Source organism: Apus apus, chromosome 2 (genome assembly GCF_020740795.1).
Source record: "Apus apus isolate bApuApu2 chromosome 2, bApuApu2.pri.cur, whole genome shotgun sequence".
NCBI classification, from domain to species: Eukaryota; Metazoa; Chordata; class Aves; order Apodiformes; family Apodidae; genus Apus; species Apus apus.
The window spans coordinates 70426651-70449830 of record NC_067283.1 but is presented as its reverse complement, the minus strand read 5'-3'; the positions used below and the strand labels follow the sequence as shown (position 1 = coordinate 70449830).

At 41.3% G+C, this 23180-nt stretch overlaps 1 protein-coding gene across 1 annotated transcript in view; it reads right to left on the bottom strand.

The window, feature by feature from the left end:
* Positions 1–6969: 6969 nt before the first annotated feature.
* Positions 6970–23180, bottom strand: part of DUSP22 (dual specificity phosphatase 22) — a 42840-nt gene continuing 26629 nt past the window's right edge. The window contains exons 4-7 of the mRNA XM_051610582.1: positions 20581–20630; positions 15253–15327; positions 13638–13809; positions 6970–10766 (exon numbers count right to left, since the gene is read on the bottom strand). Of these exons, the coding sequence (XP_051466542.1) occupies positions 10581–10766; positions 13638–13809; positions 15253–15327; positions 20581–20630 (483 nt within the window). The 3' untranslated portion in view covers positions 6970–10580. The remainder of the gene's footprint in view (positions 10767–13637; positions 13810–15252; positions 15328–20580; positions 20631–23180) is intronic.

The following is a 23180-nucleotide window of genomic DNA, read 5'->3' as shown; positions in this document are numbered from 1 at the left end:
AAATCTCCCCTCTTAAAGTTTAAAACCATTACCCCCTGTCCTATCACTACCCCCTTTGGTGAAAAGCCCCTCCCCAGCTTTCCTGTAGCCCCTTCAGGTACTGGAAGGCCACTAGAAGGTCTCCCCAGAGCCTTCTCTTTTCTAGGCTGAACAGCCCCAACTCCCTCAGCCTGTCTTCATAGCTGAGGTGCTCCAGCCCTCTGATCATCTTCGTGGCCCTTCCCTTGACTTTCTCCAACAGGTAATAAATATAAATAAATAAAGATCCCATCTCAAGAATGTAGTCTTCACAAAATCTTCCCACATGTAACTATTATTGACAGGTGGAATGCAAGGTGTACAATAATAGAGGTCTTCCTTTTTCTGACTGCTACGGCTTCCCTTTGGGAATGACTTTGCATCTGCAGGGCCCAATAAAAATCATCCTCGAACTGCAAAGCTTCTGCTTCCTAAAGCTGCAACAACATGCAACAGACCAAGAATACTGATAACCTCCCTTTGTGGGGTGGCTAAAAAAGCAAAACTGCCCAAAGCATTGCTGACTTTTGAAAATGTGCATTAAAGGCTTATCGTAGGATTGCACTTCATGTTTAAAGCTTCCCCTCCAGCTCTTCAGGATAATCCTCTCCCAAATGGAACATTTGCAATTATTACTCGCGCACAATCAACTCCTAGTTGCCTGGGGCACAGCTTTCCAGTTTGCCAGTAAACCACACCGTGGGTCTGTGCTCAGCTGAGCCCGAGCTGGGCAGGGTTACAAGCTCAGCCCTGGCCTAGTTCTCTGCCAGAGCTCATGAGCCCTCTGGGAGGCCAGAACACGCCGTGTGTCAAAGCACAGAGCCAGCTGGGATGCACAGGCAGGTGATTCCTATCACTGTGCAGGCTTTACTCTAGGTGATGGAGACAGGACCCTGTTTATTACCATTTCTCAGGAGAAGATGGACGTTACAGGCGACTTCATTGTGAAATATTTCCTTCAGGCACCACTGCGGGAGCCTCTATTGAAATGGGGTTTCTAGTGTCTCATCCTGTCCCTTCTCAGACAAATGTGCTCTTTAATTGCAATCTAGCACTATTTACAAAAGCTCCTGCTTACAATAACTGCAACTGCTTGTTTAGAATATCCACTGCCCGTTTGCCCTCCCTCTGTCCTTGATGTGCACACGGGTGGAAATTCTCTTGCTCAGAAGTTCACGGGACTCTGTGAAATGTGAAATTAGAATATGGCTTGTTTAAAGCAACTACTGATGCCTTTCTTCTGCTGCCCACAAAGCATTCTTGTAACCAAAGCCACAAAAAAAGGAGATATTTTTAAGCGAGCCGTGTGGATTGATTCACTGATTACTGTCTCTTCCTCCACATTATTGTTTCCCATCAGAGCTGGCAAATTACTTGTAGATCACTCACCAAACCATGCTCTCCCTACTCTTACCTCTGCTGTTTCTGCAGCCTGGCCCTCAATATGGGTTATTTTCAGCTAGGTAAATAATCTATTAGTTTCTAGCCACCCCAAAATATGTGTTTCAAATTAAAAGTGGATAAAACAGTTTGAGTTTGTTGAATAACATGGAGTTCAGCAACCACATTCATTCAGTCTTGAAGGGAGGGAGGGAGGCCTGGAGGGACAAAACCAGTCCAGATCATCCAGCTTAATCCTGGAGGCAACCAGAGAAAGATGCAGGAGAACCTGGCCGTCAATAGAAAGTCAGAGGCTTCCATGATAAACAGTTTCAATCTGCTCTGGTTTGAAGCTAAAGGGAGTTTCATTTTTAGCTGAGGTGCTGCGAGTTCCCTAACCCTGCTCGAAGCTCAAAGCATTTCAAGGCACCAAGGCTCCCAAATCACTCAAACTGAGGGACAGAGGGTCAGTCCCCATGCACTGACCTTCCCCAGAAATGACCTCAGAAGTGGCGCTGACTGTATTCACACAAGTGAAATGCATTCAGAGAAAAACAGCTAAGCCAAGGGGGAGTCCCTTGCTCTGCTGCCTGGAGTTTCCAAGCTGTCTTTGGAAATTAATCAAATTCATGTCTTCCATGAAACAGTCCAAAAGTAGCAGCAGCAGCTTGGCCAAAGAAACACTATTTTTGTTCTGCCAGAACAGCTTTTATTGGATGCCTTCTCCATATGCACTTTTTTTTCCAGAACAAGCCTAGGGGAAAATCAGGACATCACTTTTTTTCTCTATCACCATAACCATATATCCAAAGTATAGGAAACGATGGAGATTCTCTTTCATATATATTTTTTTTTTCACCTGGAGATTTTTTCCTGGAGTGCATCTCAGCACATGTATCACCAGCCCTTACCATATTACCTTTCGGCATTGTAATGCTTTTTTTTTTTTTTCCATATGCTATTCCTCCTCCACATGCTTCCCTCATCACTCTTGACATCACAGGCACATGACATATCCTTCCCCCGCCCCCTCTTTAGTTCTTACCTGAGATTTTATGTTCAGCAGCTGTACCTGTGGGATGGATTTTGTCACGGCAGTCACAGCAAGAATTGTTCTGGACCCCTTCCACTTCAATCTTTTTCTTTTTTGCCATATAGAAACAATGACACCTATATGTTACGTTAATAATGCTGAAATACAGCGATTAGTACCTGGGGAATCAGACCTTGTTCCAATCAACCCCTGTGCAGCACAGCACTTCCTGTGCAGGTGGGACCAAGGCATTGAGAATAAGCAAGAAGCCACCACAGCTCCTTGCCCCACTTCAGAATCTCTGTTCCCGAGACATTTTGACACCCCTCAGATGAAGGGCAGACACCTCATTTAACAATATCCAACCAACCCAGATGTGGTGCTTTTCACAGGGAGCTTTGCAGAGGTGTACCAGGGAAAGTCCTAACACTGTTTCATTGGGAAAATGAAGCAAACCAGAGCTAAAGCAACTTGCCCAGTCACACAGCAAACTGTGGGAGACTAGGGAACAGAATCCCAAATGCTTCTCAGTCCAGCATTTTATGGATTAGACAAAGGCAGCTGACTCACTATGCCTTCTTGATAAGCCAAAACCACAAGTCTTTTGAGTCACAAGGCACTACTGAACTTCTTAGCCTGTCTTGCTGCATCACAGGTGCTCTTGTAACCCTTCCTATGCCATTTTGGCAACTTACATGCTTATCGAGGATGTATTAATTCTAAGGGAAAAAAGCCCAGCTAGAAATATGTGAGAATTCACAAGACAAAACATTTCCTCCAGTGCAATTGACTAGATGTAAGGCAACAAGCCAGGGGAAATGAAGGTGAACTCTAAACATGTCACACGCCCCTCAGTTTCTTGTAAAGAAAATATGGCTAAGGAAGAGGAATATTTAAGATCTTGCCAGTGACAGCAAAGTCTAGAGTGCACTTGAATTAGTCCATTTCTATAATATACCCTGGTAGGTTGTGTATTGTGACAATCCTTTTCCCATTCCTCCCCCAAACTTACTAGTGATGGTTAACTTCAGTCATACAGCCTTTAACCCAGCTGAGAAATTATGGAGTTGTATTTGCACAGCCTCTGAGATCTGCAGAAATGTAAATGGTTTTCAGGATTCTCAAAAAGAAGAGTCACTTTTTTCTGGGGTAAATGCCCAACCAGTTCACTTGTGTGCAACAGAGGTGCTTTCTGCATCTTGCAAATGGGCCCAGACTGCAGATTTCTGCAAAAAAAATTTAGGCTTTACTCAGGGGACATAAGCTGTTGCATGACATACCCTACCTTACTGAGGAATGGAGATCTTGATTGGGTCTGGTAAAAGCCTCACTGCAAACTAGACATTATCAAGTGAATAAGCTACCTAAGAACAGAAGAATCTCATGTCTAGAATCTGTGGATTTGATCAACACTCACAGAGCACTCAGGGTTGGGTTTTTTTATGGCTTTGGGTTTTTTTTTCTTTTTGTCTTCTTTTGAGACATACAGGAATCACATAAGTAGTTTTGCTGGGAAAGTTATATGCTGCAGACTTACTTGCAAGTATTTCCAAAATAGAATCCTTGGGAAAATATAAAATAAGCAAGCATAAACACAGACATAATTCTGACATCTTCAACACACACTTTCTCTAAACACAGGGCAGAGTCTTCCCCTACTTACAAGCTTTCAACAAAGTCCTATGTGCCTTAAAAAAAAAAATAAAAAAAAAATAGAGGGAATCAAGCAAAATATCGTTTGTAATCAGTAACCTGCACAGGATGCTGGTCCACAATGAACACTGCTTTTTGACACACAAATAAAAGTTACATGTCCCTTTTTAACTTCTCAAATGTCAGGTTCAACACTGTCACGGATCAGTGTTACTCTTCAAAAACATTCAGCTGTACAGGAGCCAGATTGCCACAGAAGATGACAACATCCACAGAAGTCATGGCAGGCTTGGCAAACCACCACCTCCACACAATCAATTAAATCAGCAGCCTTGTAACATAAGTTTTTTTTATTAATACATATTTACAGGAAATTGTTTGCAAACCACACATCGGCACTCAATTATTCTGACTCGAGAACTCTGGGATAAATACCAGGTATGAAAAAAAAATAAAATCACACACAAAAAATTGGAAAGTAGGAAGGAATTCAAGAAATTGTAACAAAAATCCCAGCCTCTGTATCTGTCAAATTAAATACTCACTTGCTTTTGGAGAAAGAAGATGGAGATTTTCAAAGGGTCTCTGTAAATGTGTCTGCCCAGATCTAAAGGTGTGCTTTGCTAATGCCTGTGTGAACAGATGACCAAGGGAGCAAACAACTTAAAACACTTTGCACTTCAAGTAGCTTGGATATCTTGCTTCTGATCTCTGTATTCATAGTTCAATGAATAATGAAGGGTACAAACCTGCTCACTGATAACTGCTTCAACTAAAATGGAAACTGGATGCACATTAGCTGTGAATCTCATTTTTTGAGACTGTAAATTGCAAATGAATTTTACTCCCAATTTCCTGCAGATGCATTCGGCTCAGAGGCGCGGAATCAAGTCTCTTACAAGGGCTGAGCTATGCAGTAGTTCAATGGCAAAAAGGCACCTCCTGCTAACACTTCACAGATGCCTGCTCCTAGTAAGTACACTAGAAACTATATGGAAACTACAGGAAGTCATCTTGCTACTCACAAGCTACTCACTTTTGGTAGAGTGCAGTTTGCATAACTCACTAGAGCAAAGCAAGCATCCAAACACATATGAAAAAGAACTTGTTCCCGTATTGAAGGCAGCACACCACCACTGGACAGCAGCTAAATGTAGCAATGAAATAGTTAAACACCCGGGAGCTGGGGCACATTTAAAGTTCTGCTGAAATCTAAGTGTGAAAATAGCTATTTCTGTCACATGCTTTGTGTCTCCAATGGTTTCTGCAGAAACACTGTACGGTGAAAGATCATTTTCCTTATGGTAATACTTTCTAGAGACCATCATAATTTTCCCTCCCCAGTACAATCTTCTTGAGGAGGTGGAAGGACTCTCACAATTTGCTGGCAAAGCCCAGTCTCCTCATCTGGTTATAAGCACAGCTAAGGACACGTGTGCGTACCCTCTAGCTCCCTCAGTTTACCGCACAGTGGGGCAGTCCTACAAGAATCAAATCACAACTGCCATCTTCTAGAATTCATGACAGTCAAATTTAAGATTGAATTAAAGAAGATTAGAAGTTGGAAAGAGCAGTATAGCACCATGGTTGCAGCACAATTTTTTCATGTGATTTGGATACAAATTGCCCACGAGAGGGACTAAGTGGTCAAGAGGAAGACAAAGCAGCTTTGCATTTTTCATTTGAAAACTGCTGCTTGACTTTGGGGGCGGGGGGAAGCATCCTCTAAAACTTAGAAGAGTTTCCTAATCCACAAAGTATTACATTTTAAACATGATTTCTGTCTCATCAATGCTATAGCACATATATCTAAGACACTGCTACAGATAACAGATAGGAGAATAGAGTTAATTACTAATTCAAGCTTCAGACAGCAGGCTGCACTGAATTTAAAGTCTTTGCATAGAAAAATAGGAAAGAGACTGAAACACACTGATAAAAATCAGAGCCATCCCTCTTACACTGAAAATGAATTGAAATATCTACAGACCCATTAATTTTATTCTAGAGCCCTATATTATTAGCTGAATCCTTGAGATCCCTTAGGAAACCTCCATACGTTCCCAGCAGTCTATAAACTAACAATAGCTGGGAGAGGGAGGAGAAGACAAAAAAGAAAAGACCCCAAACCCACTGAGCCTGAGCATCTAACTTTGTCTTCATGATGAGGGAGTCCCACTGGAGGGACATAGTGCAGCCTTCAGCAATGACTGAAGTGGCAATGAGATCTGGCTACTTAGGCATGACTGATTATACTTTCATGTTGGTGGGGTTTTGGGGTTGTTCTTTTTCTTTGTTCAAATGCCAGAATTACCATCTGAGCAAAGGCAGTGTCAAACCAGAAATTCAGTCTGTTATCTGTGGGAATTTAAATGGGGCTTTTCCCCCTCCCTTACACTGCAAGGTTTTTAATTTGTTTGGTTTTTTTTTCCCTGAGAATCATCATCTGCTACTTACATCAGCATCCTCTGACAAACCACTACTGAAAGCCTTGAGTCTTGACAGTCTGTAAATCATTTCAGTTTAGCAGCTAATTAAGCCCTAAAGCAGTGTCCTAAGGAAAAGAAGGTATTTCAAAAGAACAACAAATTTGGATTCACCACATGCACTGTTGTAATGATGGGCCAGCAATGATAAGTAAGAGAGTAAAGTGCAACATCCTTTTGTGGCACTACCCTCAAAAGATGCTTGTTCTGCAGATTCTTGAACTTACCTGGAATAACTGGGTGAAGAGAGGGGAAGTCTGAAGAAGTCTGTGTGCAGGAGAAGAAAGTAATATAAATACCAGAAAGAGTTTGTCTTGTACTCTTACTGTATCTGCGGGGATAAACAGTGCGTAGAAACCTTCCAGAGATTATATTTATGTCAAGAAATACACAAGCAGATCAGGTGTTAACATTTACTTTTATTTATAAAAAAACTGTAGAACGTATTAAATACAAACATTTGGAAAAAGCAATCAAGGCTTCGCTAAGATGCCCAGGAAGAGGAAGACAGAGAATCAAGAAGCTTACTGGGTTTAGAGTTTTCAAACTAGCTGAAGTAATGACTATAATTTTTCACTGACTTCTTTACAGGCAGTGGCCATTATAGCAACCAGTGTTATTACTGTCCTTTTTAAAAAACAGAGATGTGATTTGCCATATCTTCCCACCCAGCCACAAAATGTAAGGAAGCAACTCTTTCCAGGTTAAAAATCAGGGTAATAAATACTACTGCATTTACCCATTACCTACATTGTATAACACTAAACATCTGCTTATAATCACACATGGATATTGAGTTTAGCCAAATAAAATCTATTACATATTTCAAATCTGGATATCCAATACAGTGTTATAAACTTTATACATTTTCCAGTGAACACCAAAATGAGGACGGCGTTTTGAAGTACAGAAACAAAACAACTGAATGCATTGTCTACACTGTAAATGCCAACTACTAAGAGGTGGACGAGGGTCTAGTCATGTTCCAAATAGCTAGAAAGTCCTACAAACTGCCACTGAAAGGCTGGCTGGAAGACAAATCATGTCATGTTCTCAGTCTGTGTTAGCTCCTCTCCCTTTCTAAAAAGGCCAAAGGTGGGAACTGTAGCTCCTCTCTCTTCTGCACCTCATGGTAATGAAGGAGTAAACTATTATTCTGCTCCCTACATGGCGAAACCAGATCCAAGTTTTCTTACACTGCTGTTGCTCTTTTACCACTCTTAAATGCAGTAACACACAAGACCACTAAAGATGTAGAAGAGACCACAGAAAATAACCTCTTTTGTCTTTTTAAAAAGAGAGAAGCACTTTCACTTGCTGACAATATGGCACTCCCTCTGTCTTCCTGCTTTACCCTGTATCTGCTTTCAAGCTGCAGCATAAATGCACATCAATGTGACTATATGGTCCTAAAGCCAAAGTCACTTCTAAAAAAAACAACCAAAAAATCCTATATCTGGGACTGACTCCTTGCGGACAGCCAAACTACCAAAAATTCCAGTACGGAATAATCTTAGACACACAACATTAACAGATGTTCCTGTTCTGCTTTGAATTTGTCAGAACAGAAAAAAGGAATTGCCAACTTTCCAGTGCTTGCAGGGTTACTACTGCAAGGACGGGAGCGCCAGCAGTGTTATGGGATAGCTAGTGTTGGCTGTCAGCTACAGGACGGACTGCCTGGATACCTGCAAGAGCACAGGTGGGACAGGCTGAAGTCGCACTATATACCCTATTATGAGTAGAGGATTGAAGAAATGGAGCAGCATCCTCAACATATGTCAGACCCTGTTACCGAGGAAAGTATTTTCCAGTTCCCACATCTGACCTCAGAGCACAGAGAAGATTGCCAAGGAGGGCACTGATGTGCTGGAATTCCTGAAAAGCCAATTATTTGCAGATCAACATCTTCAAGAAGAGCTAAATGCTTCTCTTACCAGGCAAACACAGAGCAGTAGTTGGACATAACAAACAGGTAGTGGTTCACTTAGCTACAAGCTTGAAAACCAAGTCAGTTCCAGCACTTTTCCCAAATCCAACAGCATCCCTTACTGCAACACAGATATGGTTATCCTGCTCTCACTGTGTTCAGTACACTTAAAGCACTTAGTGCAACAAAACCCTGATGCAGGCTTGGACTAAGATGAAATGGTCAGGCCAGTTCCACCCCATTCCCTTTTTTCCTTTTGGCAATTATTGATACTTAAGATCTGTATTTCAAAAGCCTTAACATACATTTTTTGAAGATACCTAACAACAGATATTTAACAGCCAGAGTTTACTTGACCCCAAAAGCCTTGCTCCCATCCAACGAATTCACTGCCACCCAAAGCAAGCAGGAAGTCACATGAAAAGGAAATTTGTGAAGGGATAGAAGGTCACAGTACCAAAAAAACCGAAAGAGGAGGCAACAGTCTATTTAGTATGTGAACTGCTTCTTGCTCAGTACTCAGCTTGTAGCATGATATACATCACATTTAAACAAATGCGGGGGTTGTTTTTGTTTTTCTATCCTGGCTGTTTGGGAGGTATTTTTTATTCACTGCAATTTTCAAGAAAAACAGGCCTTCCACCATCAAAGAGAAGAAATCATGATCTCTGCATCAGTGCCACCCCCCATTACACTCTCAGAAATCAATACACTGCCCAGCATCCCTGGTGACACATCTGAAGTTACACTCTTAGAATACACTCGAGCCCAGCAATGGCTCCGTTCCAGAAAAACACAATGTTACCAAGAACAGAGTCTGGCCCTAGTTTTAAAGTAGTTTAAAATATATTTTACAAATGCATTCCTACAAATCTGATCACAGCAAAATAAATAGAGGCTTTTAAAAGGCAGAAAGTCAAATTCAAACAACTCAACTTTTAAAACAGTGAGAAATATGGGCAATTCTGAAAGAAAACAGTAAACTCAAATGCAGACATTTGTGAAATATACATGAACACACACTCACGCGCGCACACACACACACCTACTTCACTCAATGTCAGATTAAGATTACACAAGGCCATTTTTTAAAGTTGCATTTACGACCACAATGACAAGAACAGCATTTCTGAGGTAGCTGAAGTCAAAGAGCAAACCACAGCACAAGCAAAGAAACAGGTGCTTGCACTCACACCGAGCCCACTCTTTGGAGACACGTTATCATGTGCGCATGTTGAAGAGGCACGTGTTCCATAGGGAATGAAGTTCAGTGGCACTGGAGACCTGATAAACTATTCTCCAGAGAAGCTTATGTTGGAAGACTAGATGCACAATCAAGGGACCACGACTTAAATCACTGCACATCAGCTGAGCTGTGGTGACAGTCTCGGTGCTTTTGGTCTGTGGCAGTTCTACCAACAGCTCTGTCTCACGTGCACCGAAGCAAGTACAACCGTGGCAGCTGAAGATGTTATTACTCAGAGCTGTCTGTCCCACATCTCTCCTAGATGCTACTGTTGGCAGAAAGGTACATGTACCCATGTCTCAACTGCTCCAGTTTGCAGCCTACCATTCAAATTCAATCCCACCTCTCCAGTTTTACTTGCTGAGGGACTGTGAAGAGGAGCAGCAGAGACACAGACCTGAATTCCCTTCTTCAGGTGAAATACCATCTTTGCCACATCAATACTGCAGAGGTGTCAAACTGCCACAGCTCGGATCACCGGACTTCATCTCTGAGAGCCCTTTGCTAGCCTACAATGAAAGGCGTTGAGCTAACCTCACAGCAAATGCCAGGCAATGTGGGCACAGGGGATAATAGCTGTGGCTGGCTGACTGGCTCAGCCACAGGAAGTGGACCATGTCTCTGGGCATACAGAGAACTTGATCCTGCCCAAATTGTAAAACTCTGTCAAACACACTCATACACACATACATAATGTAGTATTTTCATCAAGAAGCTTTCTACAAATCAACTGTTTGCATGATTACTGCTGAGTGTTTTCAAGATGGGATGGAAATTATGTCAAGGTGTTTTTCAAAGGTAGAAAGAAAAAAAAAATTAATCAGCCTCCTACGATTAGGTCTCTGTTGTGTAGTTGCTGTATGAGAGAGATGGCACAGATGAGAAGTTGTTATTCCACTGTCTTCCTCCGGTACTCTGCTGCAATTCTGCCTGCTCTTTATATTTGCTCAGAAGATTTTTGGCTTCTTGCAGATCCTGAGAAGAGTTTTGCCCATATTCTTCTTTCAGCCACTGCCTGAACTGCAGAAAGTGAACGTACATATACAACAGGATGAAATAACAACATCAGACTAATGTAGAAGTTAACATTCCTTTAAGAAGACAAACGGTTTAAAGAAAAGCACTCCAAATATTGCATGTCCTTCAATAGCAGCACAGAATACATAGACACAGGAACACACATTTGAAATCACCAAAATCCCTTACATTCCCTAAAAAAAGACACATACATAACAGCTTGGTTGTCTGGAGTAATACGGAGTAAGGGATACCCACTGAGCAAGGACATCCTGGAGCTAAAAGGACCCTCCTCCTGTTGCATAGACAAACATTAAGCTAAATTAGTGTGGAAGCTAATATGATCAGCCAACTTGCCCAAGTCTCAATAAGCTGCAAGAAGGTTGAAGATCAGAAAGTGAACCACTCCTACAGGTTTTGGGTTTTTTTATCCTGAACCCACAAAAGCAAGTAGTAAAAAATGTACTGTAGATATCAAGAAAGGTACCTTCTAGGAAGAAAAAGTGCAGAAGCTTTAAAAGCTATAGAAGAGGACCCTATTTATTACTGACACGTATGACTGATTATAGTACATGGTAACAGACATAGCATGTCCAGTCAAAGGTCAGTCCAGCTCTGTATCTTGGTATGAGAGTAGCCAGATGTGAACGCCAAAGAAAGAATCAGGCAATGGCAGGGCAATAATGCTGGGACCTTTTTCCTGGTAATTTCCTCACCTTCCAGCAATTTTCAGCTTAAGTACTTTCAAAGGCTGAGGCAGTATCTTTGTGTTTAACAGCAAAAAAGTACTTTTTTCTGCCATGAGATCACTTTTTGAATCCACAATTTTTTACCATAGAATATCTGGATGCCAACAAGCTCCCCAAGTACATATTGTATAAAAACCTCTCCTTTTCCTTGATTGGGAGCTGCCAACTTATAGCTCTGTGTCACATTACAGGGAAGGATGGAAATCACACCTGTTCACTTTCTCTATTCCACTCAACTTTATAGATCTTTATCACATCCTTTTCTGTCATTTTTTGCCAGTTGAGGAATTTGAGTTCACTTAAGTCATTCCTGACAATCTTGTTCTTTTCTGCAATAGCAGCAAGTAGACACTGAACTGTTCTGTCCTAGTGGTGAGAATATTCATTTCTTAAGCCTTAACTTTCATAGCTTTGTTCTGCTTGTGGCTCATGGACAGCTTTATTGATAAAGATCATTTATTAGCACACTGGAAGACAAGACCTCAACACAGTTACTCTCCCATTCCTAAAATATCATAAGGTCCTGAGTCAAACCTGAAGCCTCAGGCTACCACGTGGAAGTTTGGAATTGTTGCAAACCATGTTGTGACCTAGGTGACTAAGCCCCTTCCCGTAAGAACAAGATCTAAAGGACCCCGTTCCAGAAACCCTACAGGATACTACCCCATAGTGGCACAGCAAAACACTCATGCTGCTGAAATCTGAAAAATATTCATGCCCTTGGCAGGTGGCATTGCTCCACGGAAATCAGGTGTGTAAACAGACACCTGCTAAGGATGTGGTTGCTGTTGAGAGACAGTAGGAAACTACAGCCCAGCCAGTGACGACAGGTGGATATTTCTTTTTGCAACCTACTGCCTCCCCCTCAGGGAAAAAAGGCAGAATATGCAGTCCATGGTGGATGAAAAAAGAGAGACGTTACTGTCTTTATCAGGCTATTTGCATATAGCCTTAATTGTCATTGCTGTTAGCCCAGACCAATTAGAATAGAAATGACTGTAAGGGAGGAAGGAGACAAGTCTGGAAAGTCCCCCACTGACTTTTGTCTCTTAAAAATCAGTTATTCTACCATTGACACCAGTTCCAAACGATCCAGGAAACATTCAGTTAAATATTAAAAAAAAGCAAATATTTACAGTTGCAGGCTGCATCATGCAAAACAAATGGTAATTTCTGAACTCTGAGCTTTCTGCAGCAGAATGACAGGGATGGAATTAAACAAACAAACAAACAAACAGCAAACAAACAAAAAACAACATCCTTTGCCTTATGTACTTTGTTTTCCAATTTTGGTTTGCTACTGTTGTTGTTATTTATTTTTTAATAAACCCAATAGGTACAAAGGCCCAGAGAATGGCAACATGCTGAGCAATGGAAAACAGAGGGGACTGCCAGAGTAGGTTGTTAACATAAGGGGAAGTCACCAATCACCCACGGGGAGCAGGTCTTTTGCGTGGGATGGTTCTTTTTCGGGGTGAGAAACTCTTTTTTGTTTTATGAAAACCACTTTGCAGTCTTACTGGTCCCTCAGTTCTCCTAGTCCTACAAAGCCTTCAAAGGTTAAGAAGAAAAAAGGGTCAGATTTGAGACTGTTCTACACATCAAAAAATGTATTAAGTCTCAGCCACAAAAGGGGGGGGGAAACATAAGGCCTAAGTCATAATGAGAACCTAGTTTAACTCCTGAATAGCAAAGATTTCTGATTATTATTTCTTTTCTTCTTACTATTCCAAATTAACGTGTTGGTGGGAAACACACTATTTTTATGTAACTGGTACTTGTAGGTTGGTCTTTCTGCTGCATTCTGAGCCACTCTTCAGCTTTTTCACCTCTAGAAGTGTCAGTCTTGTGTCTTGGCAGCCAAAAACCAATCACTGGATTGAGAACACAACTGGGCAAGAGGTTTGTCTAGGTGCTGTGTTTTGTCTCTTCTTCCATCCAGCATTCCCTGATACCTTCACTTCTATTCACACCTCCCCAGTGGAGCAGTCCTGGCCAAGAAGGCAATCCCTCAAAGCAAAACCAGGCAGGCAGATAACCATCCAGGCCTCAAAATAATAAGCAGTAGCCCATGAGATGAGACTTGGGTTGCGTTTCACAGCTTATTTGTCTGTAGTTCATTTACCTGATCAACATCATGTTTTTCAAAGTCCTGTAGCTGCCTCTGGAAGCCCATGTTAGGATTGGCACAGGATCTCGCTGCGCGGACAACAGACAGTGCATCTTCCCAACCAAAGTCTGTGATGGTCATGATGTAGGCAACCACCAATGTTACGCTCCTGGAGACACCTGCAAGGCTGCATGAAAAAGGAGGTGCACTAAATTGAAGTAGGGCTGTACTCCACTGATCACAGTTAAAAGCATCACTTCCCAACATCACAGCAGGCTGCTGTGTTGCTTGCCACCAGCAATTAATATTACATAAGTGGAGTTAAAGATTTTAGTGCTACTTTTTCAATAGCATCAGAACAAATGTATGACAAGATCAAGAAAGTGCATTCTAAGAGACCAGAAAGGAAGAAGTAAGTTTTAAAACTTCACAAAACCAGGGGACAGTGCACACATTCCAAGTTAGATTTAGTTTTTAATAAATCAACCACTTCCTTCTGCTCGTATAGATCAGAGCAATGAAGTAAGACTATTCCCTCTACACCATGAATGAAGGCTTTAATTTTATGGGGCCAAAATGAAGTTTAACTGAACTGTTAAAGTACGCATCTGGTTACTTGAGTTCTTTTCCTCTTTCTGCTATCCATGCACCGTGAAAGTCCAATTTTCAGGACTCCCGTTTCCCCACATGAAACACTGGAATAAAGTCAGAATCATTCACTATTACTGGTTGAAGAGCAACAAAAACAAAAAAATTCTCAACTATTGTAATTTTGAGTATAAAGAATGTGTTTGAGTTACATTTGTACTAGACTTTTTTACTTGGCAGTTTGAGAATATTTTGTGCCTTTGAAATGCTTCACAAATTTAAATATACATTTTCTAAAACTGTCAGCATTCAGACTAATTATCCCTGTTTTACATGTATGGAGGTTGACCAAGTAAGTCGTGTACAGCCCTATCATTAGTCAGTAGCAAACTGAGGATTTATGCTCAGGGCCTGTGTACAAGTCCAGTGTTCAAATCATGAGATGATTCTGATTCCAGATATAGACTCAGATATGCCACTTGGACATACAGCACAAAGACTACAGAGGCTACAATCAATAGCAGAGAGCAAGACAAAATCCAGGGTGGGATTTCCTTTTCTATTGCCTACAGTCACAGTAGCATCTCTCCAATCAGAGACTTGTTACTAACAAATACAACATTTGAATGCTTCAGCAGTTTAAAGAAAATAGCTGTTTGAGAAATTAATCATTACGATTATGGAAATTACATTTAGAACTACAGTGATTAAAATAATGGGAAATAAATAATACATCTCTAGTCAATGCATCTCCAGTCAAATCAATCCTACAAAAAGGTTTGATGAGAAAAGAAGGCCAAGAATAATCTCTTGGGCTCCTTTTATCTGCAGGCAGTGCCCACTCTAGTGACTTAAAGTCCTAGGCTGAGCTTTAGTAGCCTTTGTAAAATCTTCTGGGTTTATTCAAATAAAGGGGGCATTTCAGTTCAAGAGGATTTTGCTATAAAAAGGACATGTACACTAACTTATCATTGAAATGATGAACATCCAAATCAAGGTAGAGAAACCCTTGACAATTTTTTCTAGCAAGTGATATACATACCAATGGACTAGACAGCCTTCACCTGCAAGCCGGCACTCATGGATAAATTTGATGCTCTCTCTGAAATGCCTTGCCCTGAAAACAGAAGTAGAAGGGAAATAAAGAAAGTGCTCTATTTAGTAAAATCACTACTTAGAAAGAGAGAAATGTATCCGAAAGCTCACTTAACACTGTTTCTAGAATTTAGAACTGAATACAGGTCTTATGTGGTAAAAGTTAGTGTCTGCCACTGGAACACAAAGCATAGTTATCCTCTATCCTTCTTGAAGCAGAAACTGGTATCTTAGGCACTACAGTGTGATAAACATTAATAAACACTTTATTCTGATGCCTGTCAAATCTGTATTTCAGTTTGTGTTTTACTCCTCTCTAAACTAGGAACCAGACCTCACCTGTCCTTGCATACGCTCAGATGTCAGATGAAACACAGCACAACCCACAGGAACACTTCTAAAGGTACACTGTCCCTCACAGAGGGGCACCCACTACCCGCTACCAAAACTGATGCCTAACTTTTGACTTCACCTCCTCCTTCAAACCATGTACTGAGACACAGAGAAATACTATGACCTTCTTCTTTGCAATATGGAATCTCTCAGGGGGACCTTTTGTCTCTGCTATGAAAAAAATCTCAATTCAAGTGCTGGCTTCTTCAGCTCCTTCCAGTCTCCTCCCCTCAGACCACCCTTATTCAGGGTGTGAAGCCAACCCCTGCCTAAAGCCTACCTTTTTTAAAGCTGTGGAGGAGAAAACGTGGAGAAGTTTACAAGCCTTAAAGGTTTGTACTCTTATTATCATTTACACATGCCTCTTCATTTTAAGTGGGGCAAGTCTGAAGGAAAGTAATTGGGCAGCTGCCATCATCTCAGTAAATATGCAGCATCACCTCTTTGCATCCCAGTCTCAAGTTGCCTACCCAGCCTCTGCCATTCAGACTACAAAGCCTTTGGGGCTGCCTGCAGCTTATCACGAGTGCCAGCAGCACCTCTTAGTTCAACAGATCTGGAGTTCACTCTGGCCTCTGAATGTTCTTGCTATTTAAGCTCACAAGCAGTAAGAAATGTGTGCCAACACATAGACAAAGAGGTTCTTCATGGGCAGTAAGAACCAGGCTTATTGGCAAAGGCAAACCTGAAAGCACACTGCACTCAGCACCCATGAAACACAACGTCCTGTATTCAAGATGTTTCCCCTCTCAGGGTGAATATTATACCACAAGGGTGAAAGAAAAAAAACCTCAGCCCAGCACGAGCAGCCACAAAAAAATCAGGAATACCCACACAAAAGGAAGCTTCCCTTCCTGCCCAACAGTGCAGCTGCTGATACTATAAACACTCAAGATGTGGAGGAGGACAACAGTGATGCAACAGAATGACAGTGCCTGTGGAACTTACAAAAATAATGCCATCTAAGCTGAAATATCTAAAAAGAAAGAACCCAAAGCCCAGGACTCCTTTTCCAAGTAAGTTCTTGTATTGCTGGGTACAACATGAAAACACAATTGCATTTCTACTCAGACTACCACTCCAAAACATTTTCCATGGCTGAGTTCTAACAAATCATGGCAACCAGCTCTGCCTGGGGGGCACAAGCAGCTTCACATAAATGAACTCGGAGGATAAATGAGCTGTTGGGCTATGTGTGCAAGAGGTGTTGCTATTGCACAATGAAGAAGCACTTCTCTGAGATTGAACAGATTCAGTGAGATGAAATTTGGTTAGGGTCAACATCCCAATCTTCTCACACAGACATCTTGCTTTCTCTCTAGAAAATCAGACCCACAGTGCAGCTCCAAGTGAATTCACTTCAGTGGTCTAGCACAATTTTTAGTTAAACACTTCAACGCTTTGGTTTGAAAATATCTGCAAATGAACATAACACCTTTGAAAGGTCCTAAATAGAGCTAGCAGTGAACTCCATCCTCTCAGTTTTATTCAACCTTCCTTATTGCTGACACTGTCTGCAGAACCACTGTCAAGTGTAAATGTTTACAGTTATTCATTAAAATGAGAAGAGAAATTGCCAAGCTTAGAATTAGTGCTGCTCTGCAGAACCATGGCCCCTCCTCCTCACCTTGAGAGGAAAGGAGAAACATACTCCTCCACAACTGTATGGTATCAGGGTCTCTGCTGGCTCCAACAGGCACAGTTGCCTAAACTAATAAACTAACAAACTAACTAAACATATTTATACAAAAAATAGGACCAAGGACCAGTTAGCTGTGTGGCAAGTGCCAGACACCCAGAAGAATGGCAAGTCTTACATTAACCTCAAAACAGTTGATTACCATCTGCAACAGGAAAGCACTTGACAAATGTGTTGATTTGCAGCCTCTTTGTTGGACTGAACAGTTACTTCAAGACAATTTATCACATGATATCTGGCTTTCACATCTCCCACATTAAAGCTGGGTCCTGAACTGCATCATCTTCACAGGGAAAACACCACGGGAAGAACCAGCACAGTGCCTTTACCAGTATGTTGTAAAAGTTGTCTAAATCATGCATTAGCAAGCTGAATAACCCAAAACTAGGCTGAAGGTAATGTTGCTAGTCAGACTTCTAGGAATATTATAAAGGTTAAAAAGAAAGCGTTCAGATCAGACAGAAAGAATCATCTTGATGTTCCTTTCCTTTGGCAATGTAAATGCAACAAAGATCCACCAACATTTCTTTTTTTAATAGATTATCTGGTTTCTGTGTTATCACCACTAACAGCCTGTCTGTTGGAGGTTAGTTCCTTAGAAACACATAGTCTAAAACAACTAGCTGGAACAGGACAGAAAGGGAAGATGATTTCTATAGAATTAATGTTTTAGCAACACGTTCTATAGGATATGGCATTTCTGGAGAAGTCAATGATCCAAGGTAAAATTCTCACAATCCAGGGAAAACACTCATTAACCACCCAGGAAGCATCTTGAGTCTCAAAAGCAACAGCTTGATTCTTCTGTTTGCTAGGGGCAGAACACAGGAGTAGAAGCAGACTTTTGAGATGCTTTAGTGAACGTCCACATGTAAACTGGGGAATCCCTGGTGTATTTCCCTGGAAATTCATTCCTCTGAGGAAGGGAGCTCCACTAAACAAGCTTACTAGGAGCGCATTTGCAACACACACATAAAAACCAGAAGTTTCCTCAGAAAAACTGAGCTCAAGTGAACAAAGAGCTCACAGTCCCAAAACTCCCTGGGTAAAGGCTTTCAGTTGGAACTTATCAACCTGCCTTCAGTTGCAAAGTAGAAGCAAAGCTCTTGACAAACCTGCTGTTGGGAGAAACAGACAAGGCTGCAGTGTGTATCTGGTCAATTGTGGCTGACAACTATGGCTAAGAAAACACAAGGACTTGCAATGCACGATGCTGCTTTTTTTTTTTTTTCTCCTCTCTTCTCTGACAATACCAGAATGTGTCTTATGAAAGACAGGTTGACAAAGATGTTGTAGAGGTATCAAATCCCTTTCCTGTTCCCCAGCTATGCCTCCCTCTGCTGAGGGCACAGGCAGTAACGTTAACCCCTCCTAGATAAGACTGTGCCAAATCCTCACAAACTGCTTTTATAAGATTGTATGTGCAAAGGAAGCAACATCACTATTTGCAAGCATCATGACTTGATTTTACTTGAAGATCTGAACTGTACAAAGCAAAAAAGAAAAATCAGTTACTCATCAAGTTTTATTTTAAGTGATAAAATGTATCAGTATTAGAAGTAATGATGTTTGCTTGCAACCACCTGATACCAAAGCAAGTTATTTTAGATGCCTGCAGCATAACAGAAACAATACTCATGCAAATGTTGTATCTTCTTACTGAAGCTTTAAAAGTTTTGGTATTGCGCCAGACAGCTCAAGTACAGGAGGTGGTTTTTCAGTATAACTCCTTGATATTTAACAGTAAGGAAGGGGCTGAATTGTACATTGATTAACACTCATCACAAATGCCATCCTTTCTATTTCCATTCCCAATTGATCCAGATGTCTATTAAGAAAGGAAGCAGATCTGCAAAATGTTGAGAGAAAAAGCTACAGATCTCAGAATACCAATAAACAATTAACATACGTGAATGTTTCCCAGTAATCTTTTTTTTTTTCCTTCCCAAAAGGATTTTTTCTACATGTATTTGTTTCTGTTTAAGTATTAAGGCCACAGAAGTTGTCCATGACAAAGACAGTTAGCTGTCTGCCTTCTGATTGCCTACTTGTCTTGAAGCTTAGGGGTTTGGGGTGTTTTTGTTGTGGGTTGGGGTGGTGCATGTGTGTGGTGTATCTGTTCCCCCCCCCGCCCCAAAATCACAACAGAAATGCAGAATGAAAAGGCAAATCACCACACATCAAATGCCACACTGGAATCCTTCTAGGGTATGAGAAACACATACTTTAAAAATATCCCCCGAAAGCATGAGCCGGAATATTGCTGTGATGTGAGAGAAAAGCAGCGCTGCATTTCCTTCCGTACCTTGCAAGCCTCTTTCAACTATTTGTTTCTCTACAAAACTTGGTGGCAGGATGTGGCTGAAACCCCTGCATACCTCTCTCCAACATAAACAGTGAGCTCTAGAAGAAAGAATTGGTCACCATCCCAGTTCTCTTACAAATACCTGTTTTTATTTGTCTTTGGAATAGATACTTGCTATGCTCAATGGCTCAAAGTATTAAAACCAAGGGCAAGTCAATTAGCACTTCAGGAATGTTAGCAGATGAGAAGATGAAATGAGAAAGAGTGAGGTTGAAACACCCTAGTTTCAGCATATTTATCCTCAAGGCAAGACTCGCTGTAGGGCAGAAACTCCCTGCTGTGCCAGCCTACCACTAGAAGCAGCAGGGCCTTCTGAGGAAGGTTCAAGAAGTCCAGAGCAGATAGTTGCAGGGGTAGTTTGCACACTGGGACTTTATCTTGAAGACCCACTGTGAGGAATTTATTTCAACCCATGAAGTACCAGGCTGCATGCCTCTTTCCAATATTTTCATTTTGTTAATAGATCAAGATAATGCTAACAAAATAGAATAGCCAAGCAAAAATATTAACAAAAAACAATGGCTAGAATAAACTGGGAATAATTAGGAGCAGACTCACTAGGGAATTCCTAAAGTTTAAGGCAACAAATGAAAGGTGTTTACATATTGACTCTCCTACAAACCCTTACGTATGAAAAGCAGGGTCTGAATCTATGTGGCTGGAATAAAGTATTGCTCTGTTTTCTGAACAGATTAAAACCCACATTTCTGTAACGCTTGTGAGAGATGAGAATCAGATCTTGCAGCTCATTGTAACACAGGCATCACGGTCCTGAGGGATTTCTGGGGTTTTGTGATTTATTTTTAAAGAAAACTTACAAATTCTGCGAGGGTGAGTCAGCAGCAGGAATACACAGATACTTCAGTCCCTGTGTAAAGAAGCAAAAAGGAATGAGAAGAAAATATCCAAGTTAAGTACATTTATCTACCACCATGCACGTCCTGCTCAAGATTGGTGCAGTTTTATTGACTTTGAGGAAAGCACACCATTATTCAGACAAGCAGAGATCATCTCTACACAGCCAGATTTTGAAAGTTTTCACATCTGCTTTGTAGCTAAGACACCAGCACATAGCTTAGTCATGCTTATCCCAGTGCCCAACAGGAAGCTTTTTTAAACATAAGCATCTTTACTAAACACATGTAAATCTCTTTTTTAAATTTTCATTTTTCTTACATTTCTATTAAAAGTAAGTTGCATGTTCTCCTGCCCTTCTTTTTCTCTGAACAGATGCTACAACCTGGTTTACCAACTTTACCTAGTTGATAAACCAAACAAAATGCTTTCCAGAGATGAACCATGTTTGTGGTAGGAATTTTGGAAAACTCATGCTTTTCTTCCACAAAGTTAGCCTCACTTTCTTAGTCAGCAATTGTAAGTTACAAGATCAATTAGGGAAGTTAGTTAACCCATTTCTGATTCATTAAAAATGTTACTGAGTATATTTAAAGCAACACTATAATCACACACTACTGCTTTGCATTGTCAACACTCATTTTAACTGTAATTTTCTTTCCAAAGCTTGCTCTTATGGCTGTTAAGAAAAAGAACACTTCTGCAAGCATTATTTGTATAACTTCTCAAATAGGAATTCCAAGAATACAGGTTGCAGCTCAGACACACAACAGCTACACTGCTCTCTGGGAGACTTTCAACTTAGCTCAGAAGCACAGTTATGAATTATTCAGATGTACTTGTAAAGATAAGGATTCACAGCAAAAGGTCCACCATAAAATGTACATTAGTTTATCTTTTTGTAACAATGCAAACCCCTGTAATAATCCCATGTGTCCAACAACACACATGGAAATTCACACATTTATCTATTCCCAACAAGGCGAAACACAGCATGCATCTACCAGGCATTTCATTTGCCAACTAGGGTGGGGGTGTGTGAAAATGTCATCACTCAACTCTAGTGGCTACCTGAGGCAGCATCTTCTCCAACACCACCTTTGCTTTGGTGGTTCAGAAACCCATTTAATTTCCCCTACAAGCACTGTTACTTCACTTGCCATCTTACACTAAAGAGGAATGAATCCCTTTTATCAAAGGTCCTGTCCCCTGGCACCATGACACGTCATGCTAATCCTCTGCAAGATGCATGAACTTTACCACTATGTCAGAAAGGATGTGGTGATACCTCACTCCTATCTCTTCACCATTTACACATGGCACCAGCCACTTTTTCAGTCCACCTTCATCCAGTGTGTTATTCACAGCCACACAGATTTGGGAGCCTGTCCTGACCTCACCATGCTTTACTAGACTTCTTCACTGACAGGTCAGCCCAGTATGCCACAACCAGAGGAGAGTGGCTTCTCTTTATGGCCTTCTGGTTTGGGGAAGGCAGAGTCAGAGCAAGGAAGGCTCTACAGACAGTGCCAAGCATGGAGATGAAGACATGGCAGCATCTGACAAGGAAGAAGGCACCATCAGGACAACACCAAGCCAGTGACAGCATGTGTCATTTTGTGTGAGAGCTGCATGGCAAAATGCAGCTGAGGGGAGACAGAACGAGAATGAAGACAGTTTGCAAACCAAAGCAGCTTTGCTGCTGGAGGCAAGAGCATCAACAAGAAACAGTTCCTCCTGCCTTGTATGAAGAGAAGGGATGCCTGCTGGAGGCAACCAGGATGGCTACACAGCCATAAGCTGATCCACAACAGCTTGCACAGATACATTCATTTAGAAAGACAATGGAGCAGAAATACATATATTGATAGGCTGCCAAGATGAATATGATCATTATATTGTGACAGATTAATTACGATAATAAGCATCTAGTATGACACATCTGAGAGGTTTATCTTGGACACTAGTATCACTTCAAGTGAGTCACTCCAGTAGAAGGAGGGCCTGTGACCTGAAAGTAAATTTACATGCTTTTCTTTCCCCCACACCTCTAGACAACTCCACTAATTCTGCACCACTAAGGGAAAAAACCAGGAAGAAAACTGAAGGCAGGAGATGGTTTAACTCTGGAGCATGCTATATGCCAGAAGGTTTGCTTCTCCAGCATGCACTGACACAAGCTGTTCCACAGATTTTAGAAGCTATGGCACATGCAGAGTGCTCCTCAGAGGCTGAGTGCAGAGAGGCTTTCAGATCATGTTCACTTGAAAAGCAGAAGTAGCACCAGCACAACTTTTCAGACCCACAATGTTCTTTTTTTGTCATGGCTGGCTAGTTCCCACTACCACAAGCAAGCATGAAACTAGCGTACGAGAGACCACACGTTACTGAATGGCTCATCCAGAGCCTGATCCTGGAGGTCTTCACCACTTACAGCTTCCAGCAAAGCCCATGGTACACTTTTCACTACTGTGCCCACAAATGCTCAGCAACAGCTATCAGCTTTATTAATATAGCTTCTCAGACAGGAGATGGTTAAAGTTACTGGAATTTGGTATTTTGA